Raw genomic sequence first — 22,834 nt, forward strand, 5'->3', positions numbered from 1 at the left:
AGTTAATCACCATTGGTTGATTTGAACAGCTTTTTCAATGACCTATTTTTTTTAATGGTGCATGTAAGATCATAGTGACCTTGATAAGTCTGGCATATGTGATATAGTTTCATCATTACTGTTCTAGAAAATCAGTAAAAAAGTTGATCGGCACCGAGAGTAAAAGCATTGCTGCTATTATGCTCATGTGTAATGTCAGAAGTGTTTTGCATAATACAAAATGTTTAAATGAACCACTAATCACTCAATATTAAAAGAGAACTTACATATCTACAGTATCTGCTCTTGGAGGGATCCATATTCTTGATGGTGCTCTCAGTAAATGGGGAAGGGAAGATGGAGATGTTCTGGACTTCCGTGTTTTACTCAACACCACTACACGTTCTCCAACCTAAAATTAAAATTTAGGCTCTTAAACTAATATGTTCCACTGTACAATAACTGAAATTAAAAAAATAATAATAAAATAAAATAATTCCAGTTTGGATACCCGAAATAATCACAGATAAAATACTTAATGCTTTCTTTTTACTAAGAGGTGTTTCAGTTTCTGTCTTGTCAAATGCAGCAGCTTTAACACATTAATCACCATGAGATGTCACAAAGTTGGTCTTTTTTTTTTTTTTTTTTAAAGTATTAGGCCATGTGGCACAACATTTATGTCACAGACAGCATTCAGATTCATTTTGCCTTAATATTCATTAATGCAAAATGAATCTGAATGGCCTGGTAGATCCAAATATAATTTTTTTTTTTTGAGAGGTCATGGCATTATTACATTCTTGAGAAAAAAAAAAAAAAAAAAAAAAAAAAAATTTGTGGCCCATAGGAATTTATTTTTTAATAATGTTATAGTAATTAATGTGTTAAATTAAGATTAGTATCAACAAAATAATAATGCAAGGAAGCATAGCAGCATCAATAAAAATATATATATATATATAATAAAAAGCATCGCTACTCATTGTTCCAAATTTACACTGCTTCAATCTTAGATGCTATTTTCCCATTCCATTCTTTCTGGGATTCAGTATTCATTCTGTTCAGTAGCTAGGAACAGCTAGTTGTCTTGATATATTACATCTCATTCTGGCTTTACAACTTTTTTTTTTCTGTTATCAAAAAGCATCAAGGAACACTTTCTCAAAGCTGTATCCATAGTTATGTCTGCCTATTATCATATGAAGTACAAAAAATAAAAATGTGGCAATTATCCACAAAGACCTGCCAATTTCTTGTGGTATCTAAGCTTTTAAGTAATAAGTCTGATGTGTTATAATAGTAACTTATGTTTAAACAGCTCCCTGTTGGCAAAAACTTCAATCTTTGCTTCAGTGAAAACTCTGCTAATAAAGTGTTCTTCAATTTGTATCTCTTAGCATTTGTGTGCCCAGCACAAACAATTTAACTGTGCCCTGCAAGAGTGGATCACAGCAATACTATATTTGTCTGGCTAGTCTATTGTATCTCTCAAGTCATTTAATACTTGCTAATAATATATTTTTTTTTTTTTTTTTTTTTTTTTTTATGAAAACCCCAAACACGAAAGGTATCAAAACCTATAGTACTTAGTACCGTGCATGGGTTAAAGGAGAAGTGTGGGGGGGGGGATGCCAGAAACTTTGCTCTAGAGACTAAACATGGGTTTCGCCACTTCAAGCCTTCAATAAGCAAAGTGGTGGTATTTCACCGGTTGAGATGGTCTTGGATTTTTTCTAGGGAATTTGTATTAAGAAATTGAGGTTGTAACTGAATAACAGTATTCACTAAATGCTGCATTGCCTGATGTAAAGCTGCAAGGTATGGTTTTGTACTTGTACATATATTCAGCCATTTAATTTTTTTTTTCTTTAGCATAAATATATAAAGACTTCAATTTTTACTACAAAACAGAACAGAATATGAGAGTGGCAAATCTTTCAAAAAAAAAAAACTATTAAGCTCACACAAAAATTTATGTCACCATTTATCAAAATTAGAGTTGCCCTTTTCATTTTCCCTCTTTGACAAATTCAAATGAGATTTCTCTGATCATATGGAAAAGGTGTAATTCAATAACTACAAGTGCATGGGGACAAACTATTACCATGAATGAAGAAACCCTAGAGGATGAACCTCACTTAGGACAAGTTCACACAGTTGTCACAGAAGAAAAATGTTTTGGCAGCAACAACATCAGAGTGGATCAGCATACAACTGATATGGCTAGACAGCTGGATATCAGTTGGGTCTGCCTACAGCATCAGCCATGACAGAGTGCAATACAGAAAGGTATGTGTGAAGAGGAAGGAAATGCATTCTTGGATCACATAGTGACCACAGATGAGACATGATGCAAGAAATTTGAACTGGAGCAAGCAGTGCACAGCGGAAGCATTCAGTCCTCAAAGGTTTGGGAAATTCAAATCTTCTGAAAGCATTGAGAAAATTATGCTCATTCTGTTCTTTGGTTCAAAGAGACAGCTGCTGTGCCATTTCACATGTAGGAGTGAAACAGAACTCAAAAAATTGCAAATTCTCAAAGTTGATCTGTGATGTGGCATTAAAACAAGACTTGGATGTTTGACTGATGGCATCATTCAGAAAATACAGCAGGAAATGAATGAATATCCAATTTAAATGTTTTTTAGAACAGTGCAGGGGGAAGGGGGGGGGGATCTGGAAGTAGGTCAATTAAAAGAGACCATCAAATAATCATTGCTATGAGGAATTGCTAAAATGCCAAGCACGACTTGGGATAATTTATTATATTTCAAGGTTCTTTGTGCACTTGCCAGTTCCCTAACCAATGCTGTACATCAGTTCTTTCTTCTTTCATTATTTTGAAAGAACTTGCAGAACTGATACTGCAAAATATCCATTTCTTTATCTTCAATGATAAAGTGTAAAGTGTATTTAGTGTCTAACGGCACCAGGGGTTTCCCCATCTCTGCGTTGCTTTCATTGTGGGTGTACCAGTTCGCTGGGAAGGCCAGAGATTTAAAAGTGTATGGGTATTGTACATGTGTAGTGTTGTGTTGTGTTCATCTGGCCGTTTAGCCGCTGGACCCCTACTGAGGCCCAACGTTGCCCACACTTGGTCCCATGGAGGCAGACCAGGTACACTAGTATTTTTAGATAAGTACTCTGGCGGGTCCTGCCACCTAATTTCCCGAGATTTCAGTGGCTAGGATATATGAAAAAAAAAAAAAAAGGGGGGGGGGGATAAACGCTTGAATCTAGTTAGGCCGAAAGAGGTTGCAAGTGTGTCGAGTTTGGCATTTAAAATTTTTCGTTGTGTAGGGCATTCGCTTTTCGCTGGCGATATTGGTAGAGTAGGGGGGGAGAGACGGAAGGCTGGGGGAAAAAGACAAAAATATGGGGTCAATAGGGAAGGCGATCCCAGGTATATCAGTGAGGCATGCCCTTGCCCCACCAGAGGGAAAAGAGGGGGTGGTGGGGGTGCAGTCTGATGATGACTCATTGGTGGGGCCTAGTCCTTTTCTAGGTGTGTGGGTTCATCCTGGGAGCGACGACATCCTGCCTGGAGCCACTCCCATTGGTTCCTAGGTCGATGCTGTTTCATTTATTCTGCTGCATATTACACTGTTTGTCCTTAGTATTTTGCGATCCTTTCCTCTGTGCTGATGTTCTATCAGTTTGCCTTTATTATTTGTGGTCATCTATTCGTTGTGGATGGCTGTTTCTGTTCGTCGTCTATTGAAGACGTCAAGTGCAAATCAGCTGAGGGCTTTGTATTCATCTTCTGAATGCAGTAGATGGTACTCTTGATTTTTCGGTAAGTATTGAATCTCAGTTATAAGTCTACTTTGTGTTCTTCGTAGCATTCACTACTGTGAATGCTACGAAGAACATGTGGACTCTTCTATTATTCCAAGTGTGTTCAGTTTTGTTTTAAATGGGCCGTGGCCCGTCAGGAGGAAGGTTGTATTTAGCCCAGGATAGAACCACGAGGGGGCTTTTGGGTACATTTTTGTGACTATCGGTATGAAGCTTCTTGTAACTTGACCCTTTGGCGACATCTCCATCTGTGCTGCCAAATCTTCAACATGTGAGCCACTATTCGTTGTGTCTCTGTCGTCCGGCTGTTGGTTGGGTCCAATGTAAAGTCATAGATGGAGGCAGGCATATCCTTGGACAGTAAATACATGTGTCCACATCTAGTCACCTCGAGGTCCAGCGGAAGAGCTCCTGCCAGGACCTGCAGAGTGTGGGTGCTCACCGTTTTGCAGGCCCTAGTTATAGTTAAAGTATGTTTCTTTGGATAGTGTCCAGCAGTCTTCTGTTAACCACAGTTCCGGCCTTCCTGAACCAGACTGGCAATCCGTAGGTGATTACTGGGATGAATATTGTTTTATAATACAGGGACAGGGTCTTCCTGTTGAGTCCCCAGTCCCTGCGAGATACTCTTGCTACAAGTGCTAGTGCTGCATAGTTCCTTAGTTTCTCTCTCAGGTAAGTGAGGTGTAAAGGACAGGTTTCCATCCAGGATAATCCAGGATACCTAGATACTTAATTTGCTTTGCTAGTTTAATGGTGGATCCCGCTATCTTTATTTGCGGTGGTCGTCTGATATTTAGAGAGCCTTTTAGTAATACTGAGTTTGTCTCAGTTGGTGAAATCATTAACATATGTGTTTTCGCCCAATTCTGTAGGGTTTGTAGTGCTTGGTTTGCCTGTGTTTCAAGTCCCGTTCTGGAGTCCAGAACGGGACTTGAAAATGAGATCATCATTTAAAATGAGATCATCAGCAAAGGCCTAACTGGCCACATTTCCCAGGTCCAGAGCCAAGAAGTCATCAAAGACAATGTTTCACATTAGTGGCCCCAGGAAAGATTCCTGTGGGCAGCCCCTTCGGATGCTTTTAACAACTCTTCGGAAAGTTGTGACGACCTCAATTTTCCTATCTGACAGATATGCCTGGACACTGTTATATAAGTTTTCTGGGAGTGCTGCTTTCCGGAGCCTGCTAAGGACGCTCAGCCACCAGACGGTGTCGAAGGCCCCAGCAAAATCCACTGCTATTACCAGAAAGTACTTCTTGTTACTTTGGGTTGCCTTGGTTATGAGGTTTTGGACTGCTTCAATGGTCGAGAAGCCCGGTTTGAATCCATATTGCCTGGGTGATTCCAGGTTGGCGGTTTTGTAATGGTTCATGATCCTTTTGTGAAGCAGACTTTCATAGAGTTTGCTTAGGGTAGAGAATAGGGCTATGGGGCGATATGAGGCCAGTTGGTCCGGAGGTTTTGTTCGGTTTTTTAAGATAAGTTTTAGGTGCGCAGTTTTCCAACTTGTCAGTCAATGATACTGAGAAGTACTGAAAATGTGCGGTGTTATTTCAGTTTAGTATTAAATATATGGTGCCAGGAGGCCCTAAGCTTTTGCTGCACAAACAAAAAAATTAATTAAAAAAATAATAAAAACAAATAAATAATAAAAATGCCTACTTGACTGCCTCCTCACAAGTTAGTGAGATTGCCATGGATTTTTATTTCAAAATAAATCTTTTAAAATATCAGGTTTTAATGAACTTTAAGTTCCTTTATTAATCTTTATTACTTTCTAAATTGAAAATATCATCCCTGGGCCATATTGCATGTGTTACAGTGGAAATAAAAACCTGCAGAATAAGTTTGCTTATTTTTATGGCTAAATGAACAATTATGGCAAACTACCCTCAGATGTTTATTACAGGCACATTAATTTAACAAAAAATAAAAAATTCAGAGAATTTTTAAAAAATTTCAATTTTAATGTAGTTTTAAATTTTTCCCCCCTTTTTTAGTGAAAATAAAAAGGAGAAATTATGTTACTATGGTGAGATGATGAACAGGTCAAATTGAGTCAAAAATACCGATTCTCTATTGTAAATCTGAAGAGTTGGCAGCTATGAGAATACCCTATGTAAAGTTTTAGAAAAGAAACTGACAGAATTTATCTTAATTGAAACTTCCTTATTTTATTTTAGAAATGAGTATATAATTACCTAATGAAGACATTGAGAAAATATTAACCTAATGCACAAGTATAAAAAAAAAAAAAAAAAAAGCAACCACTGGCATTGACTTCTAATGCTACCAGGTGACAATACTGTAAGGATGTTTAAAACACAGAAGAACGAATGTTTAAAACGTAGAAATTCAGCAAGTAGATTTAGTTGCACTTCTAATCAGTGATGGGATTTTTAATTTTAATTTAAAAATTAAATTTTTATTATACTTCACAACATGAGATGAATTGGCTTTCATCAGTCTCTACAAATCAAAGTAAATAAAGGAATACATGGGGAAGAGTTTCAATTCACAAGAAAATCACTCTTTTCATTGCACTGTCACTTATTTCACACCTAAGTTTAATTTTTAACTTAAAAAAATAAAAAAGAATTTAATGCTTATTAAATTTCTAATCATTATAATAATATAAGGAGGATTTAACTTTATAAAGAAGTTCGGCATCCCTACTTTCCAGTAAATAATGAATAACCAGAGGAAAAGTACTTAAGTACTTATGAAGAAAGGCTTAAGTTTTGCAAATTAGTGTCTGGAGACTAGGCACCAGCGAGGTGATCTGATAGAGGTTTTATAAAGCCTTGAATGGTTTGAGCATGCTCAATGCCGATGGGATTCTTCCTCTTGCTCAGAATAATCATCTGAGAGGGCATAAATTCAAACTGAGGAAAGACAGATGTAGGATAGATGTGCGGAAATTTGCCTTTAGCAAGCAGGTAGTTGGTTGGTGGAAGACTTCCATCCCTTGTTGTGGAAGTTGATAGCCTATATAAATTTAAGGCCTAGCTGGACAGGTATTTCAAATGAACAGAGGGGTGAAATGGGAGTGGTTTTTTTTTTTTTTTTTGGCTGATGCTGCATAAGCTTGCTTTCTTGCATCACATGCCTCTACTAATGCTAATGCTAAGAGGTTATTTACCTTACATGCTGGATGAAATGCCAAATGAGGTGCAGCATTATCCTTATCTCTAATAGCCATTTCTTGCCATTCCCAATGTACATGTGGTTCATCTGTTATAGTCAACAGCCAAATATCATTGAAGAGCTGTTAGAAAAAAAAAATTAAGAATATAGATCAAAACAAAATGCTTGAACCTAGAAGATATTTTACTTACCATATTTAACAGCATATTCTTCCCCTTTACTACTTTTTTTTTTCACAAATGGGGTGGGTGAAAAAATAAGTCATTTTTCATAATGGAACTGCAAATACTATGAAATAAGAACGAGTAAATTTGAATGAAAAAATAAAAGAAATGGTTTTTTTAATCCACAATACACAAAAGAGAAAAATTTACTACTTAAACAGTATTCAGTGGTTTTTGTGTAACCTGGGAACATGAGTTTCAGATATATGTATGATATCCATGATTTTACCAAGCCACAAAATACAGTTTAGCACATTCGCTATTTGCATCATGATGCAAATATGTGGCATCAGGTTTTTAATCCACTTGGACGATTAAAGACTTTTAGAACTACTTCTTTGGTCAGAAGAAAAGCTGGATATTTTTGTCAAGAAGCATTCACCAGAGGGTGACCAGTCACAGTGAGAAGAAAAGCCCAAAAATGTCTCTGCCCTCCTTGATCCAGATTGACTCAATCCTGTGGATTTCAATGCTGGGCAACAAAGGTTGAAAAAACCAGAAGCAAAAGTGTTAACATAAACCAGGAAGCTTTCATCAATTCTTAGTGGTCCTATAATTTATCTTTCTATCTCTTAGGGGGTTCTATCTTTTTTTAATAATAACAATGATAGGTTGGCACATTTGCCTCTTAAGAAAAAGAAACACTTAGGTTCTGCAGAACTACCAAGTGTTTCATCTTCTTAAGAGGGCTGTCATCTTCCTGAGTAGAGATAACATTCTGCAATACTATCTGTCCCACTTCAAATGTTCAGCCCTTGCTGCTATTGCTATGATGAGGTAAGACGAACATCTGTTTTCTATTAAAGGGAGGCTTCATTGAACAAAGTTTTTTCAAAGTTCTATCATTCAAGAATTACAGCAAAGCATCAGGTAAGACTGGCTGTTAAAAAGTATAATTTCTGTCAATATAAAGGCTACTAAAATGTGCACTGCCGTCTGAGGCTCCCACTAGTAATAAATAATAAATATTAACGAATAAATTTTAATACGGGTGACCCCCACTTAATGCTGATAATTCATTCCGGAAAAACAGAGCGCTAAGTGAGCGCCGTATTCCTGTAATGTAACATATGTATTTTCGAGTCGCAGTCTATATGACAACTCACAAATAATAAAAGGTAGTGAAAAGATGTCAAATGTCGGTCAAAATATTTAATATTAAAAATCTGTACATATTTTTAATATTAAATAAAAAGCCCAAAATGTTTTAATATTCTCCGTTACATACGTATATAATTAAGTGGTAAGTAACTACATTATATATGATATCGGTGTTTAGATACACCATAGATAACTCTTAAGAAACTACAAAATAGTTGTTGGCGGCATCATTTGCTCTTTCTCATATTGTGCTCTGCCTTCACGACGAGTTGCCATGATATTGCACTACCTTGAATAAGTAACGCTTCACTGATAGAGAAGACTATTGTCCGTGAAGACTATTGGTCGTGAAGGCAGAGCACAATATGAGAAAGAGCAAATGATGCCGCCAACAACTACTTTGTAGTTTCTTAAGAGTTATCTATGGTGTATCTAAACACCGATATCATATATAGATACCAAACTCTTAAAGTATTATGCCTTGTGCATTTATTTATTTTAAATATTGGTAACTACATTATGTATCAAAATTAATTCAAGTAAATTCTCATGCTATGAGAATTATAAAAAACTCTATTGTAAAAGTGAATTAATAAATCCTTGTTAGTATATACAGTGCAGTGTTTTCCTTACTCCATTTAGTTGATCTTGTGGCTGTTGGTAAATGTCCTTCAATTCTTCACAAAAGTAAAATTAGCATGTAAAACAGTCATATGACATGAAAACTGAATATATAATTTCTGATTTAATAAAATTAAAAACAGATTTGCCAGTAGATATTCAATGTATACATTATTTTATTAAAAATTCAAATTTATCTTGCATAACATTTTATTTGATCCCTACCCCTCATTCTGAGACAGTTTATTAAAATTACTATGACCTACCATAATATATGACAGGTTAAAGGCTACTTTATAGACTCCTCCATAACCTTAAATAAATCATCCACATTGACAATTTATTCACTTTAAGAAAAGTTTGGTACATTTTTTGAACTCAGATGGTTTAATATGACTGAAAAACTACTCCTGACAATGAGCGTAGCTATAGCAATGAAATGTTATAGCATCGTATTACAGAATTCTAAAAGACTTGGCCCTTACAGTAGTAAATAAAAGGCCACATCTTTTATTAGAAGCATTGTTTTATTTATGTAAATATAGTAATAGTTTGCTTTTTTTTTTTTTTTTTTTTTGTTGTTTAGTTTGGCACAAACTAGGTAGACTGCATTTTTAATATCTAGTTGATATTAGTAGTGGACTTAATCCTGAAAACTTTTTTATCAGAAATTTAAACATCCTTCTGACTCTTCAGTTATTTTATCTTTTATAACTGAGATATTAATTATTTGTGTAAAATATATTAGGATTAATATATACATGTACAATTTTGGGTACAGATACAAGAAATGGAAACAGAATACTGCAAATTGAATGACTGAAATCATCATAACCATGTGAACACTGCATTACACAAACCAAACAGGCAAAGTGAATATTGCCTGTTTGTGTCATGCTACTCCCGGTGTCCAATCAACCATTGTTTGCATTTATGTGACACATTATTTTATAATTAGCTAAATGATATATCAATGTTTATACTTAAAATAGTTTGACTATTTCAGGTGTTAAGTTTATAAAATGATACCAAAGGCAATTAACTAGTTGCCTTCTAAGCATAGCAAAGTTATACTTTGCTATGCTTAGAAGGCCTTCATATATATGGCCTTCCTCATACTTTATGAGGAAGGCCATATATATGAAGAAATAGAAAAAACTTGGAGGTGGGCTACCAAATCTGGCATTAGCAAAGTGTGCAGCCACTATAAAATTACCAACAGTACTAAAGCTGTTTCAAGAATAGATCAAAAACCTAAAATAACATCTCAAGATAAAAGAATTTGTCAGGGTGCAGAAGAACTAAAAACAAAAGCAATTTTAGACACATTTGGAGCGAACATTACTGATAGAACAATTATGCAAAGGTGAGAAAACTTATGCAAAGGTGAGAAAACCCCCTTTCTCAATGAAAACAGAGGCACCAACATGTAAATTGAATTAAATGGTCCCGGATGCCAGATGACTGGACAGAAGTAATTTGCAATGGTGTGACAATATCAAATGAGTGTAAATGACCTGGCGAAGACCTGTTAGGAATACATAATTGTGAGAATGGAGTATCTATTTAGTATCCATTTAGTACTAATCCAAGATTCTTGAACAGAAATTGCTGTCATCAATCAATAAATGCCTGAAAGGCCATAATACAAATGTGCTCGTGTGGCTAAGTAACAGCATGGACCTAATTCTGACTAAAAATTTGTGGCTAAGGCTGAATAAAAACCAGAAAAAAATATTTTCTCATTTTCATTCATGTTAAATTGTTTTAAACTCTTTGCTGTTGAAAGAGAATTGGGAAAGATATCAATATGTGCAGTTAACTAATTCATTTACAGTAAGACCTCAATAATTAATACCACATTCTTTTTTTTCTTTTTTTTTTTTTTTGAGGAACAGATTTTTCTGGTGGTATGATACAATTCTAAACTTTTTATTTTCTTAATAGTTCCAGAGTTACATTGTAAAAGGATGTAAAAATTTACTTTTTCTTTTACAAATAAAAAAAAATAATAATAAAAAAAATTTTAAGGCTGTTTGATAATGCACTTCATGTTCTATCACCGGAATTTTATCAAGTGAGGATGGCAACATCAAGATTTCACAATGCCTTTTCTTACATCCCAATACTACATAGCTTATACAATTCATGGATCAGATTGTCACACTGATATAACATTTGTATTGAAGTAAATAGAAGTTTTTTTTTTAAACAGTTCTAATGACAGTGAACAAGACAAAAGACAATCTAAATCTAAGTGCTTATTTAGATGGAGAGTGTATCATAGATGAAGTGTATCAAAATGTGGTAACACAACAGTGGTAAAAAATAATATATGGTTGGAAAAGATGAAGTTGGATATCATACAATGGCAGAAGAAATGGCAAAGCATTTCAAGGGAAAAATTTGTTAGTGAAAAGTGAAGAGAAAGAATAAAGTCAGGTTATAAAACAGCAGAAGTTGTCCTGATATTCAGATTAAATTTGCTAATTCTGATGAGGAATTTGAAAAATATATTTTTATAATTTGGCAAATTAAGAAAGACATGAAACAACAATACAGTAAGACCTTTATTTAATATGATACTAGGAGGCTTCACCCCTGCTTGCTTCTTTTGACAAAATAAAATAAAATACTTACAGAATCTGTCGACACTGGTGTGTGTCTCTCTTCCTCAGCTATGAATACATAAATATGTTATATATGGAAATCAAGAATGGTACCGCATGGTCATGCTAGATAAAGGGGTCCCCAAACTTTTTGGAGTTTTGACCTCTTAATGAAATCCTTTATATTTCATCAACCCCCAACCATTTAATAAAAAAAATTATAAAAATAACAATATTTTAAGGACTGTTTCTGAGTTTAATTGCAGTGAAGACGATGTGTTTCTTAATTCATATTGAAAAATTCAGGAAACATTTAATGTTTCCCGCATTTTATGGGGGTCTGATTTGATGTATCATTTAAATTTATATATAATTTAAAATTAAAATTTCAAATATTTTTTACTTATTTTAATGTAAAAATTTACTTTGGAAGTAATTGTTTTTTTGAAATTTATTCCATTTATTTCTGAATTCTTCTGTAAAAATAAAACATATTAAAAATAAATTAACACATTCTTTATTGAATTTTATATATAACATTAAATATTATATTTAGTGAATATCATTAATGTGAAGGATGTTGTTGGTGGTTTTTAATAATCTCTTTAATATTGGGTTTGAGATTTGAGTTTTAATTTTAACTCACCATGCTTTTCCAAATTTAGTCGGTTCATCTCTTTTGTTAAAATGCCATTTCTATGATTAAAACTGGCTTTGACCATGCAGGTGCTCGGAAACACAAGTAAAAATGGCTCAACAGCTGCATAAAATTTGGGATATTTTGTTGTAATGTTCATATTCTTCCAATAATCGCTGATACTTTTATTATTAAATAAAGATTTAGCTTCTATATCAATACACATCAATAAATTCACTGTTTAAAAAAAAACAGTGAATGGTTAAGTAACCTGGTTCAACTCCATTTTCGATATTTATATCAAATGGCATAATGATCCAATCAGGTACATTCATTTCCTCCAGGTCCTTGAAACGGATTTTAAAGCTTCCCTTGATTTTTTAAGATGCTCTATGTATATCTCAAAATGATCATCTGAAAGTTTTTTTACCTCCTCTTTCCAATTGTTTTAAGTTTGAGAAATACTGAAAATCTCTGCATGCCAATGAAGATCTATATAGGCCTAACTTGACTTGGAACCCTAATAGAATTGTGTAGGTTTGAATGATGGTAACACCTTCCCCCTGGAGTCGGTTCTGTACTTCCATTAAATTTTGAATACAGGTCTGCCAAACAGAACAGATGGGTCTTACACTTTTTCAACTCATCAACAGTGATGGATCTATACTCTTAAGGAGCTCCACAGTGGAGTCAAACAAATCGACAAGTCTTTGCAAACTACTGCCTCTTGACAGCCACCTTACTTCGTTATGCAAAAGTAATTGGTTGAATGTTTCATAATTTTTTTCATACAACATGGCAAACATACGTGAATTAAGTGGATGTGCTTTGATTTTATTAATTGATTTGATACACTTTAAGAGCATCATGCAGTTTACCACTGAGTTTCTTTGCTACAAGATGGTGTAACAGACAATTAACAGTGCGTACTTCAGAAACCTTTTCTTTGAGAAGGGTGGTAAATCCTCTGTAACTGCCAACTATTGCTGGTGCACCACTGGTAGCCACTGTAGTTATATAGCTGAGGGAAACACTGTTTTTCCTAAAGTACTCTTCCAAACATTGTAAAATTGTTTCACCTTTTCTATCTACTTTCATTTATCTGGTAAATAAAAACTTGTCAACAATACATTTTTGGCTTTGGCTATATAACTCACTTAAGCCATTAGAATATTAAACTTGCGAAAATTGACTCAAGTTGGATGCAGAATTTATAATTTTTAAGCACAGACACCAAGGTTTTCTCCACATCATCAGCCATCTCATCAATGCACTGTATTTGCACTTAATGGCAGGCACTTTAAAACAGGATAGGAATCCTTCTTCATAATCGTTTCAATCATCTCTTTAATTTCTTGAATTATAATCTCCTCACAAATGGTATACTTTTCCTTTCTTTGCTATAATAAGAGGGATATTGAATGCCTTTGGTTAACCTTCGTTATCAGCATGAGCAGAATGCTTTAAAAAATGTATTTAAATTTGGCCAATTTCTGAATTTTTCCTTCAGCACCTTAAATTTAAGATCTTCATTTTTCTTATCAGGATGAATCTGTTCAATGTATTCTTTCATCTTCAAAGGTTTCATGGCATCATTACTAAAATTCGTTTCACATAAAAGGCACATAGGCATTGTTTCATTGTTAATCGAGGGCACAAATCCAAATTTCAAATACTCTTGTGAATATTGTTGACATTTTTCTTAGATACAGTGGCAGCCATTGTACTTATTGGGGTTGTAGCTCAATTTAGTATTCACAGTATAACAATATATAAAATAGAAAATAAAATAATGGTCAAGTTCTCAGGGAACTATATTAGATCAGTAAATAAATTTAAAAATTAATTTAAATATATAAAAAAAATAATAATTTTGGGTTGTTCAAAAATGACAATTTTCTCAACATAAGCTATAGACATTTTATACTTTTGTATTTTAGTATTAAAATCTTGGCTATTTCTTCAATTTCTGGACTTGGCATGAAATTTATGAATACAAGTAAAAATGTTTAATAGACCCCCCCTCCCCTGGATTCTATTATCGACCCATGGGGGCCGATATTGACCACTTTGGGGACCCCTGTGCTAGATAAACCAAGCACATGCATGAGGTTTATCTAGCACAGGGGTAGATAAACAAAGCGCATGCATGAGGTTTATCTAGCATGACCACACTAAAACAGAAGCTTGTTTACCACAGTAAAACAAGCTTCTGTTACGTATTTTAGTATTTGTTAAGTAGTACCACGTAACCTGCATCCCTCTTCTCCCATTAGCTGAATAAATATCACTAGGAGGAAAATTTTTTTAATGTATAGAAGGATTAAGGATTTCTTCAAAAAAGGCAATTGGAGTGGCACTGTCTACACCTGATTAAATTTAGAGTTATTCATGTTCCATTTGATTTGAACTCTGCATACAATTTTATTCTAAATAATACACATTTCTATAAACTTCCTTCTCTTTTGTCATATGTGTGTTCTGATCAAATATGACAAAAAGAATTTGTCATATTTAAATTAACCAGCAGTATATATGTTAATATACTGCTGGATTGTGAATAAATTTCTTTATTTTTATGAACTACAACCTGAAAATATTTGTATATAATTATATTCTATAATGCAGGATAGTAGTCTGAATAATTGAGGTTTAACCATATTTTACTGTGAGTATTATCAATAAATACAAAATTATATCAATTATGTCTGTATTGAAAAAATATAACAACTGAGTGAAATCTATAAATTAAAAAAAAAAAAAAATTACTGTAAAAGCTTTCTATCCCTATATTATATATAAGCTTTCTTTAAATTTTATGAAAAACCATAAATGTCAGGGGGCATGCATCAGTAGTTAAGCATAGCTATTGATGTAGAGAACTTCATCCCTTATCCATTTTAACCTTTTTTGGGGAATGAGTTTTCCTGTATAATATGGGCCACGTGGTTGTTATGTCTGGCTTTACTGTTGGTCAAGGAACTATCTGACTATCCTACAGGTGTTCAGGATTGCGACATTCTGGAATTCCTTGTAGGTGTTCTCTGGGAGACCTATTGCTGATAGGCTGTTATGTAGGGTCTTTCACCATACCAGTGGTTTACAAGATAATCGGGATGGTGGCTACTTGTTGCATATGCCACATCTCTATTTCCTAAGGTCTTAAGGTTTGCGTACTTCCTGATTTTTTTTCCTTGTGGGTTTTCTGGAGAATGCCAGTGTTGGGCACTGCTATGTCAATCAGATAGGTAGCATTTTCCGTCTTGTCAACAAGGGTTATGTCCAGTCTATTGTGCAGCATTGTCTTGTCCATTATTATGGCATGGTCACAGTGCAGCTCGTGGGTTGGGGTCTTTAGTACTGCCTGGGGTTCATACTAATAATACGGTACACTTTCTTTGATCAAATGGTATTTCCTCGCTAGCTTCTGATGTATTATCCCGGCTACCTAGTCGTGTCTATGAGTTTACTCTACCTTGCATCCTGCGATGATGTGGTGGATTGTTTCTGTGGGCAGGTGGCATCGACATGTGTCATCTGACACTCCGGGCTTCTTGGCAGTGTATTTTCTATAGTTTCTGGTGTTGATTACCTGGTCTTGAATCCTTCAGTCTCGGGAAAGAGCGTCCAACTCGTGAACCATGGACTGGAAGCCATTTTATCTATGTGATCTTGATGAAGGTCATTGTAGTCATTGTCAACCATGGAGTGTCTTCTTTGCCCATCTTTCTAGCTTCGTTTGTGCTGTCAAGGCAGGAGAGGACACCTTGCTTAGGTTGAGTGGAGTATGTCGCTTGTCTGTCTTCTTTATGGCCTGGTAGAGTGCTGCTGTGTTTTTCTGTAATAATCCTTCAGATTGGCTATTGCTGTTTTCTGTTGCTCGATACAGAAAACTTCCTCCTTCTTTCCCAACTATTGTCAGTCTCTTCGTGGCTGAATTTGGGTGGTGTTAGTGGTTCTTGGTCATCATTGTCCTTGTCTTTCTCATGATGTCCTCCAGCTTGGTGTTAGTCCAGACTACGATCCCGAAGGAGTATGTTAGCACTGGGACTGCACAGGTGTTTATGGCTTTAATTGTGTTCCCTCCTTTCAGCTTTGGTTTGAGCAGGCTTCTGAGTCTCTAACAATATTTTTCGGTAAGGCAGGTCTTTATTTCCCCCTGTGCTGTAACTGCTGAACCTGCATCATCCCTAGGTATTTGTAGGGCTCCCCCCTGTCATGGCTTCTATCTCTTTACAGTTTGCAGCTGATAGTTTCGGCCGACTAATTTCCCCTGATGCAATCTGTGGGTCTTGCATTTGTCTGGATCAAATTCCATCCTGATATCACTGGTGAATTCTTCAGTGATCTGAGGTAGTTGCTTCTTGGTTGCTGCGTAGAGCTTGATGTCATCCATGTACATCAGGTGGGTGAGGGTGTACAGATTTTTCCTTCCTTCTTTAAGGTTATATCCATACTTGCTGTTGTTGAGCATGGTGCATAGCCAGTTGAGTGTTAGACAGAACCACAGTAGGCTCAGGGCATTTCCCCAAAAGATTTCTTTCCTGATGGGGATTGGTCTGGTTGTGATGTTCTCAACCTTGTTGGTGGTACTCCATTTCACCATGGTTGCTTTTAGAGTTTATCACTGTCGGATTGACTTTGTGAATCTTCAGCATCTTTATTAGCCAGCTACAAGGCATGGAGTCAAACCCCTTGCAATAATCAATGTAGGTTGTGTACAAGTTGCGGCGCTTTGTGTAGGTGTGCTCTATAACTGTAGCATCTATGGTTAATTGCTCCTTGCATTCTTTGCTCATCTGCTTGCATCCTTTCTGCTATTTGGCCATTATGTTCTGACTCTCCAAGTAGTCTGACACCTTCTTGGTTATGCAGCTGGTCAGGATCTTGTACATCATTGGGAGACAGGTGATTGGTCTGTATTTTGCCGGGTTTCTTGTAGCTTGGTCTTTAGCCTTCAGATATGTGATTCCTTGAGTGAGTAACTCTGGGATTGTCTCTGGGTGCCTTATTCTTCGGGTGAACTGCTCTGCTAGGTGCTTGTGTGTGCAAGTGAGCGTCTTGTTGTGGATGTTATCTATTCCCAGGGGTTCACTAGTTGTGGGAGTGCCTGATTTACTGTTGTACTTCTTCCTCCCCAATCTCCCACTCTCTCATCTTTTGTATGTCCTTGGTTTTCTTCCATTCTAGTTCTATTCGGGGGGGGGGGGGGGGGGGGGGCTTGGCTGTTATGTCTTACTGCAGTGCTCCACATGTTGTCCCAGAACGCTTGATCATCTTCTGCTTGACTGGTCTGTTTCAGTTGTATTATTATTATTATTTTTAGGATGCAGAACATCCTCCATTTATTTACTTATTACTTAATTCAACTACATTAATGTACGAATTTGAGTACCAGAGCACTTCTTCAATTTCTGCTTACATAAAGTCCACAATGTCTCAAAGTTGCTATTAGTAAAATGAGGCCAACAGGTGTGCACTAATATTCCGATTTTCAAATCTACCACACTTGTAAATGCAGTTGATAGATGGCAGCATGTAATTCAAGCATGTACAAGGTTAGAATAAAAATTTTTTTGCAACATTCAAAGTTTTGAATGTTTCAAAAAATTTATTTTATTCAATGATATTTGCATTGTTAATATGCTTTAATATAATCTCCTTCTGCAACCCCCACACTTGTGCCATCATGCTTGCCACTGATCACAAAATTTCTGGAAATCTTTTGTGAATACAATCGTGTTTGATTGGATTTCTTGAATCGACAAATTTTTTTCCCCATTTATGTCCTGTATTAATTTTGGGAAAAGCCAAAAGCTGTGTGTTTGTGTGTGTGTGTGTGTGTGTGTGCGCAAGATCAGATGAATAAAGTAGATATGGCATGATGAGAATGTTTTTATCAGTTAAAATTGACTCTTCATATTGTTCAAAATAATGTCATTCACTGAAACAAATTTTTGATAAAACCTTTTGCATGTATACGCACATATACATGCTGGCAAAACAGTCAAATGGTCAATAAGCAAAAAAAAAAAAAAAAAAATATATATATATATATATACACACACACACAGGATGATTCACTACCAGTGCTACAAACTTGCAGGAGGTGTAGGGGGCACAAAGACGAATCGGAATCACATAGCATTGCAGGATCCGAAATGCCTTCATCATGCGGTAGAGGACATTGAACGGGAAGTCACGTGAACAGCGATCCCGCTGGAAGTCAGCATTTGCGAACCGCTTCTGTTGAAGAAACCAAGTAGCAAAAGTCCTCCAGAGTGGATAATCCGCAGGCTCCAATGATTGCACGCGTTGCAGATGGTATGAACTCATTTGGTTTGTTGACAGTATCCTCCATACATTGGATTGGGAAATACCCAATCGTTGGCCTATCGCTCGAGTACTCGTACTCGGATTGCCTTCTGCAAGATGTAAGACATTTTCCTCATTGTCTGGCGTCCTCGTCGTTTGTTCTCGATTCATGGTACCTCTCGTGAAACAACCAGTCTCACGTAACCTTCTGTGCACACGTGCAAAAATCGTATGATAAGGAGCACGCCTGTGCGGGAAACGTTCCTGGTACAAGTGCAGAGCGGCGCGCCCACTACAGTCCGCAGCTCCATACGCGAGGTGCATGTTGGCCAGTCAGTTCAACATTTGAATACTCGTCCATCCTACTGCCTCGGGAACCGGTTCACAAATGCTGACTTCCGGCGGGATCACTGTTCACGCGGCCTCCCGTTCAACGTCCTCTACCACATGACGAAGGCATTTCGGACCCTGCAATGCTATGTGATTCTGATTCGTCTTTGTGCCCCCTACACCTCCTGCAAGTTTGTCGCACTGGTAGTGAATCATCCTGTATATAGAATCAAATTACTAAAGTGTAGAACTGGGATATTATAATTACTAAAGCATAGAACTGGGATATTATAAGATTATATTAACCAATCAGATTAATGCCATCTGAGATAGAACATTACATCCATCGTTAAATATATTCAAGAATGAAATAATGTTAAATTGTAAAAATGTAGAAGCCGTCCTGTAGTTTAAAATACCCGAAGCAATCCAAGAACAAACTGGACCCTAGGCAACAATGGTTAAACATAAATATTAAATTCAATAAAAAATATACATAATTAGCCAACCATGGGAAAAGATACTTTGCAAGTGACTTTGTCGAGGGCTGAACCCCTACAAAATACATAACCCAATGGCTGGCAGAGCCATCAGTTTCTGTTGTCGTCTGCCTGTATAACTAGGACCGATCGATGTCGAAAAAGACCATAAGTTAGGTATTAAATAAAATAATATAATAAAATAGAAATTAAGTAGCTTATTAATAGTAATTTTGCAGAAGACAGGCTGGATGACATTTAGCCTGACTGATAGCTATAACAAAATAATAAATAAGCAATGCTAAAAACAAAATAATCTGCTAAACATAAGCTAAATTAGCTAACAAAAGGAGAACGGAGAGAAGGCTAGTTAAAGTAATAGTACCCCAATCCCCCTTGAATTGCAGGGGTTAAATATACGGCGTTAAATATACGTGACCTTACCCTGTTGAAGCTTACGCTTCAACAGGGTAAGGTAATGTATATTTAACGCCGTATTACCTTAGTGTTTTCACCATGGGTATATCCTACTCCCCATGACCTTAACATTTTCTCTAGGAATTTATATTAGGAATTAGCCATTCCGGTATTCCACTTTTTGATATATTTCCGTTAAAAATTACCATTTTTTAACGGCTCTTCTTTGCTGATATTATCTTACTATACCAGGATCCCTTTCTTATAGGGTCGGGAAGCTACGTTCCCGGTACCATCATGTACAATCGTATAAACACTTTTCCTTCACTTTTTACTATCTTATTCTTATTTTTCATACCTCATGAACTATTAGAGCAATTCGAGGGGGATTGAGGTACTATTACTTTAACTAGCCTTCTCTCCTTTCTCCTTTTTTTAGCTAATTTAGCTTATTATGTTTAGCAGATTATTTGGTTCTTAGTTATTTTGTTACAGCTATCGGTCGGGCTAAATGTCATCCAGCCTGTCTTCTGCAAAATTACTATTAATAAGCTACTTAATTTCTATTTTATTATATTATTTTATTTAATACCTAACTTATGGTCTTTTTTGACATCTTTTGGTCCTAGACAACAGAAACTGATGGCTCTGCCAGCCATGGGTTATGTATTTTGTAGGAGTTTAGCCCTCAACAAAGTCCCTTGCAAAGTATCTTTTCCCATGGTTGGCTAATTATGTATATTTTTTATTGAATTTAATATTCATGTTTAACCATTGTTGCCTAGGGTCCGGTTTGTTCTTGGATTGCTTCGGGTATTTTAAACTACAGGACGGCTTCTACATTTCTACAATTTAACATCATTTCATTCCTGCATATATATATATATATAAATGAATCTAGAAATGCTGATGCACAATTTTATGTATAACATGGAAAATAACACAAGGTATTAATGGTGTTACTGATAAAGTAAATATAATTTGCACATTGTTTTTGGCACTTCTGCAAACAAAGTTTAACACTAATATCTTAATAAAAGTAACTGAAATAAGATAATACACACCATATTTGGTCCCCCACAACCGCCCATAATCAGCATGTGTTTCTCATCCACAGATATCTATAAGATAATGTATAAAATCAATGAAACATTCTTATTCAAAGACTCTAAAAGAAAGAATGTAAAGTATAAGAAAAACAACTCTATTACTAAATGAAACAAGATTTATTACCAATCTTTTTACACAGACACAGAGAGAGAGAAAAATTTTTATTTTGTTTACAAAAATTTTATTTTAATTTTCATTTATAGTAATAAATGACAGGTGATGCAAGGAAGCAAGCACATGAGCTTATATAGCATCAGCCAAAAAAAAAAAAAAAACCCCAATTTAATACATCCATTCCCTCTAAAAGTACGTCCAATTTCTCCTTGAATTTATTTAAGCTATCAACTTCCACAACAAAAGATGGATGTCTGTTCCAACAATCAACTATCCACTGGCTAAAGGCAAATTCCCGCACATCTATTCTGCAACTCTCTTTCCTCAATTTGAATTTATGACTCCTCAGTTCATAATCTGAGCAAGCGGAAGAATACCATCAGAATTCAGCGTGCTCAACCCATTCAAGGCCTTATACATCTCAATCAGATCGCCTCGTAGGTGCCTAGTCTCCAGCCACTGCAATTGGCAGAACTTAAGCCTTCCTTGGTAAGAGGACCCCTTCATTCCCCTCACCAATCTTGTTGCCCTTCTCTGTACACGTTCAAGCAACTCTACATTCTTCCTAAAATGAGGCCTCCGGAACTGTATGCAGTACTCAAGACGTGGCCTAACCATTGCATTATACAAAGGGATAATCACCTCCTTTTCCCTACTAGCAAAATTCCTGTTTATTATTGACAATACCCCACAACCCGCTCTGGCAGTCTGTCTGCATTGCTCAGAAAACTTCATATCTGACTGCACAATTACTCCCAGATCTTTTTCATTTTCTACCACCCTAAGTGTAGTACTACACAGTTGGTACATTTCTCTGCGGTTACTTCTACCCATATGGAGTACTTTGTATTTGTCAATGTTAAACTTCGGTTGCCACTTCTCAGCCCATCTGCTAAAAAAAAATTTTCTAGATTTTTAGAAAATTTTTTAGATCCTGTTGCAGTAGCACACTGTCATTACTGTCTTTAAGAACCCTGCCAACCTATGTATCATCTGCAAACTTTGGCATTAAGCCTGATATACCTTCATCGATATCATTGATAAATATACAAAACAACAGTGGGCCCAACACCGAACCCTTGGGGACTCCATTAATAAGATTAGTCCACAAAAAGCAGCATCCAATGATTACTACTCTGTCTTCTTCCACTCAACCACCCTTTTATCCATTGCAGCAACTTATCCTTAATACCACACTGCTCCAATTTGTACAGTAGTCTTGCAAGTGTCTAAAGCTTTCCTGAAATCCAAGTATTTTTGACACCAAAGTATTTTCCTGACATCAAAACTATTTTTGGCATCCAGTTCCTCTGAACCACATCATAGTATCCAATCATATTAGTGATTAACAAATTCATGCTGTGTCTGAATTATTACTGCAATCTTGTCTATATGATCCCGCAATGTATCTTTAACAAGTGACTCCATTATTTTCCTCGGAACAGAAGCTAAACTAACTGTTCTGTAATTACTTGTGTCACCCTTAGATCCCCCTTTGTGAATTGGGGATACATTTGCACATCTCCAGTCTATGGCGACTTCCCCTGAGTCCAAGGATGCTCTCATAATTATGGCTAAGGGTTTGCTTACTTCCTTTGCCACCTCCTTTAATATAACTGGATAGATCCCATCCACCCCAGGTGTCTTTCTTATGTTTATCTTCAACAATTTCTCTTCCACTTTGCTCTCAGTTATTACAAAATCATTAAGCACCCTGTTACAGTTTGATAAACATCTGGCATTTTCCTCCCTTAATAACTCTTCACGTGCAAATGTAGATGGAAAATATCCATTCAGATTATCAGCTATCTGAGCAGGATCATCAACAGTCGAAACATCGATATCAAGTGGACCAATCTGATTCATCCCCTTCCCTCTAGAGCAGGGGTGGCCAACAAGTCAATCACGGCTTTAATTTCAGTTGATCACGACAAATTTTAAATAT

The 22,834-nt window shown here is 35.9% G+C and overlaps 1 protein-coding gene across 1 annotated transcript in view; it reads right to left on the reverse strand.

The window, feature by feature from the left end:
- Nucleotides 1-22,834, reverse strand: part of LOC150085389 (F-box only protein 42-like) — a 160,203-nt gene that overhangs the window by 22,319 nt on the left and 115,050 nt on the right. The window contains exons 6-8 of the mRNA XM_090373195.1: nucleotides 20,730-20,786; nucleotides 6,928-7,053; nucleotides 267-391 (exon numbers count right to left, since the gene is read on the reverse strand). Of these exons, the coding sequence (XP_090229321.1) occupies nucleotides 267-391; nucleotides 6,928-7,053; nucleotides 20,730-20,786 (308 nt within the window). The remainder of the gene's footprint in view (nucleotides 1-266; nucleotides 392-6,927; nucleotides 7,054-20,729; nucleotides 20,787-22,834) is intronic.

Source organism: Mastigoproctus giganteus, chromosome 5 (genome assembly GCF_048544385.1).
Source record: "Mastigoproctus giganteus isolate SK-2022 chromosome 5, ASM4854438v1, whole genome shotgun sequence".
Taxonomy (NCBI): Eukaryota; Metazoa; Arthropoda; class Arachnida; order Uropygi; family Thelyphonidae; genus Mastigoproctus; species Mastigoproctus giganteus.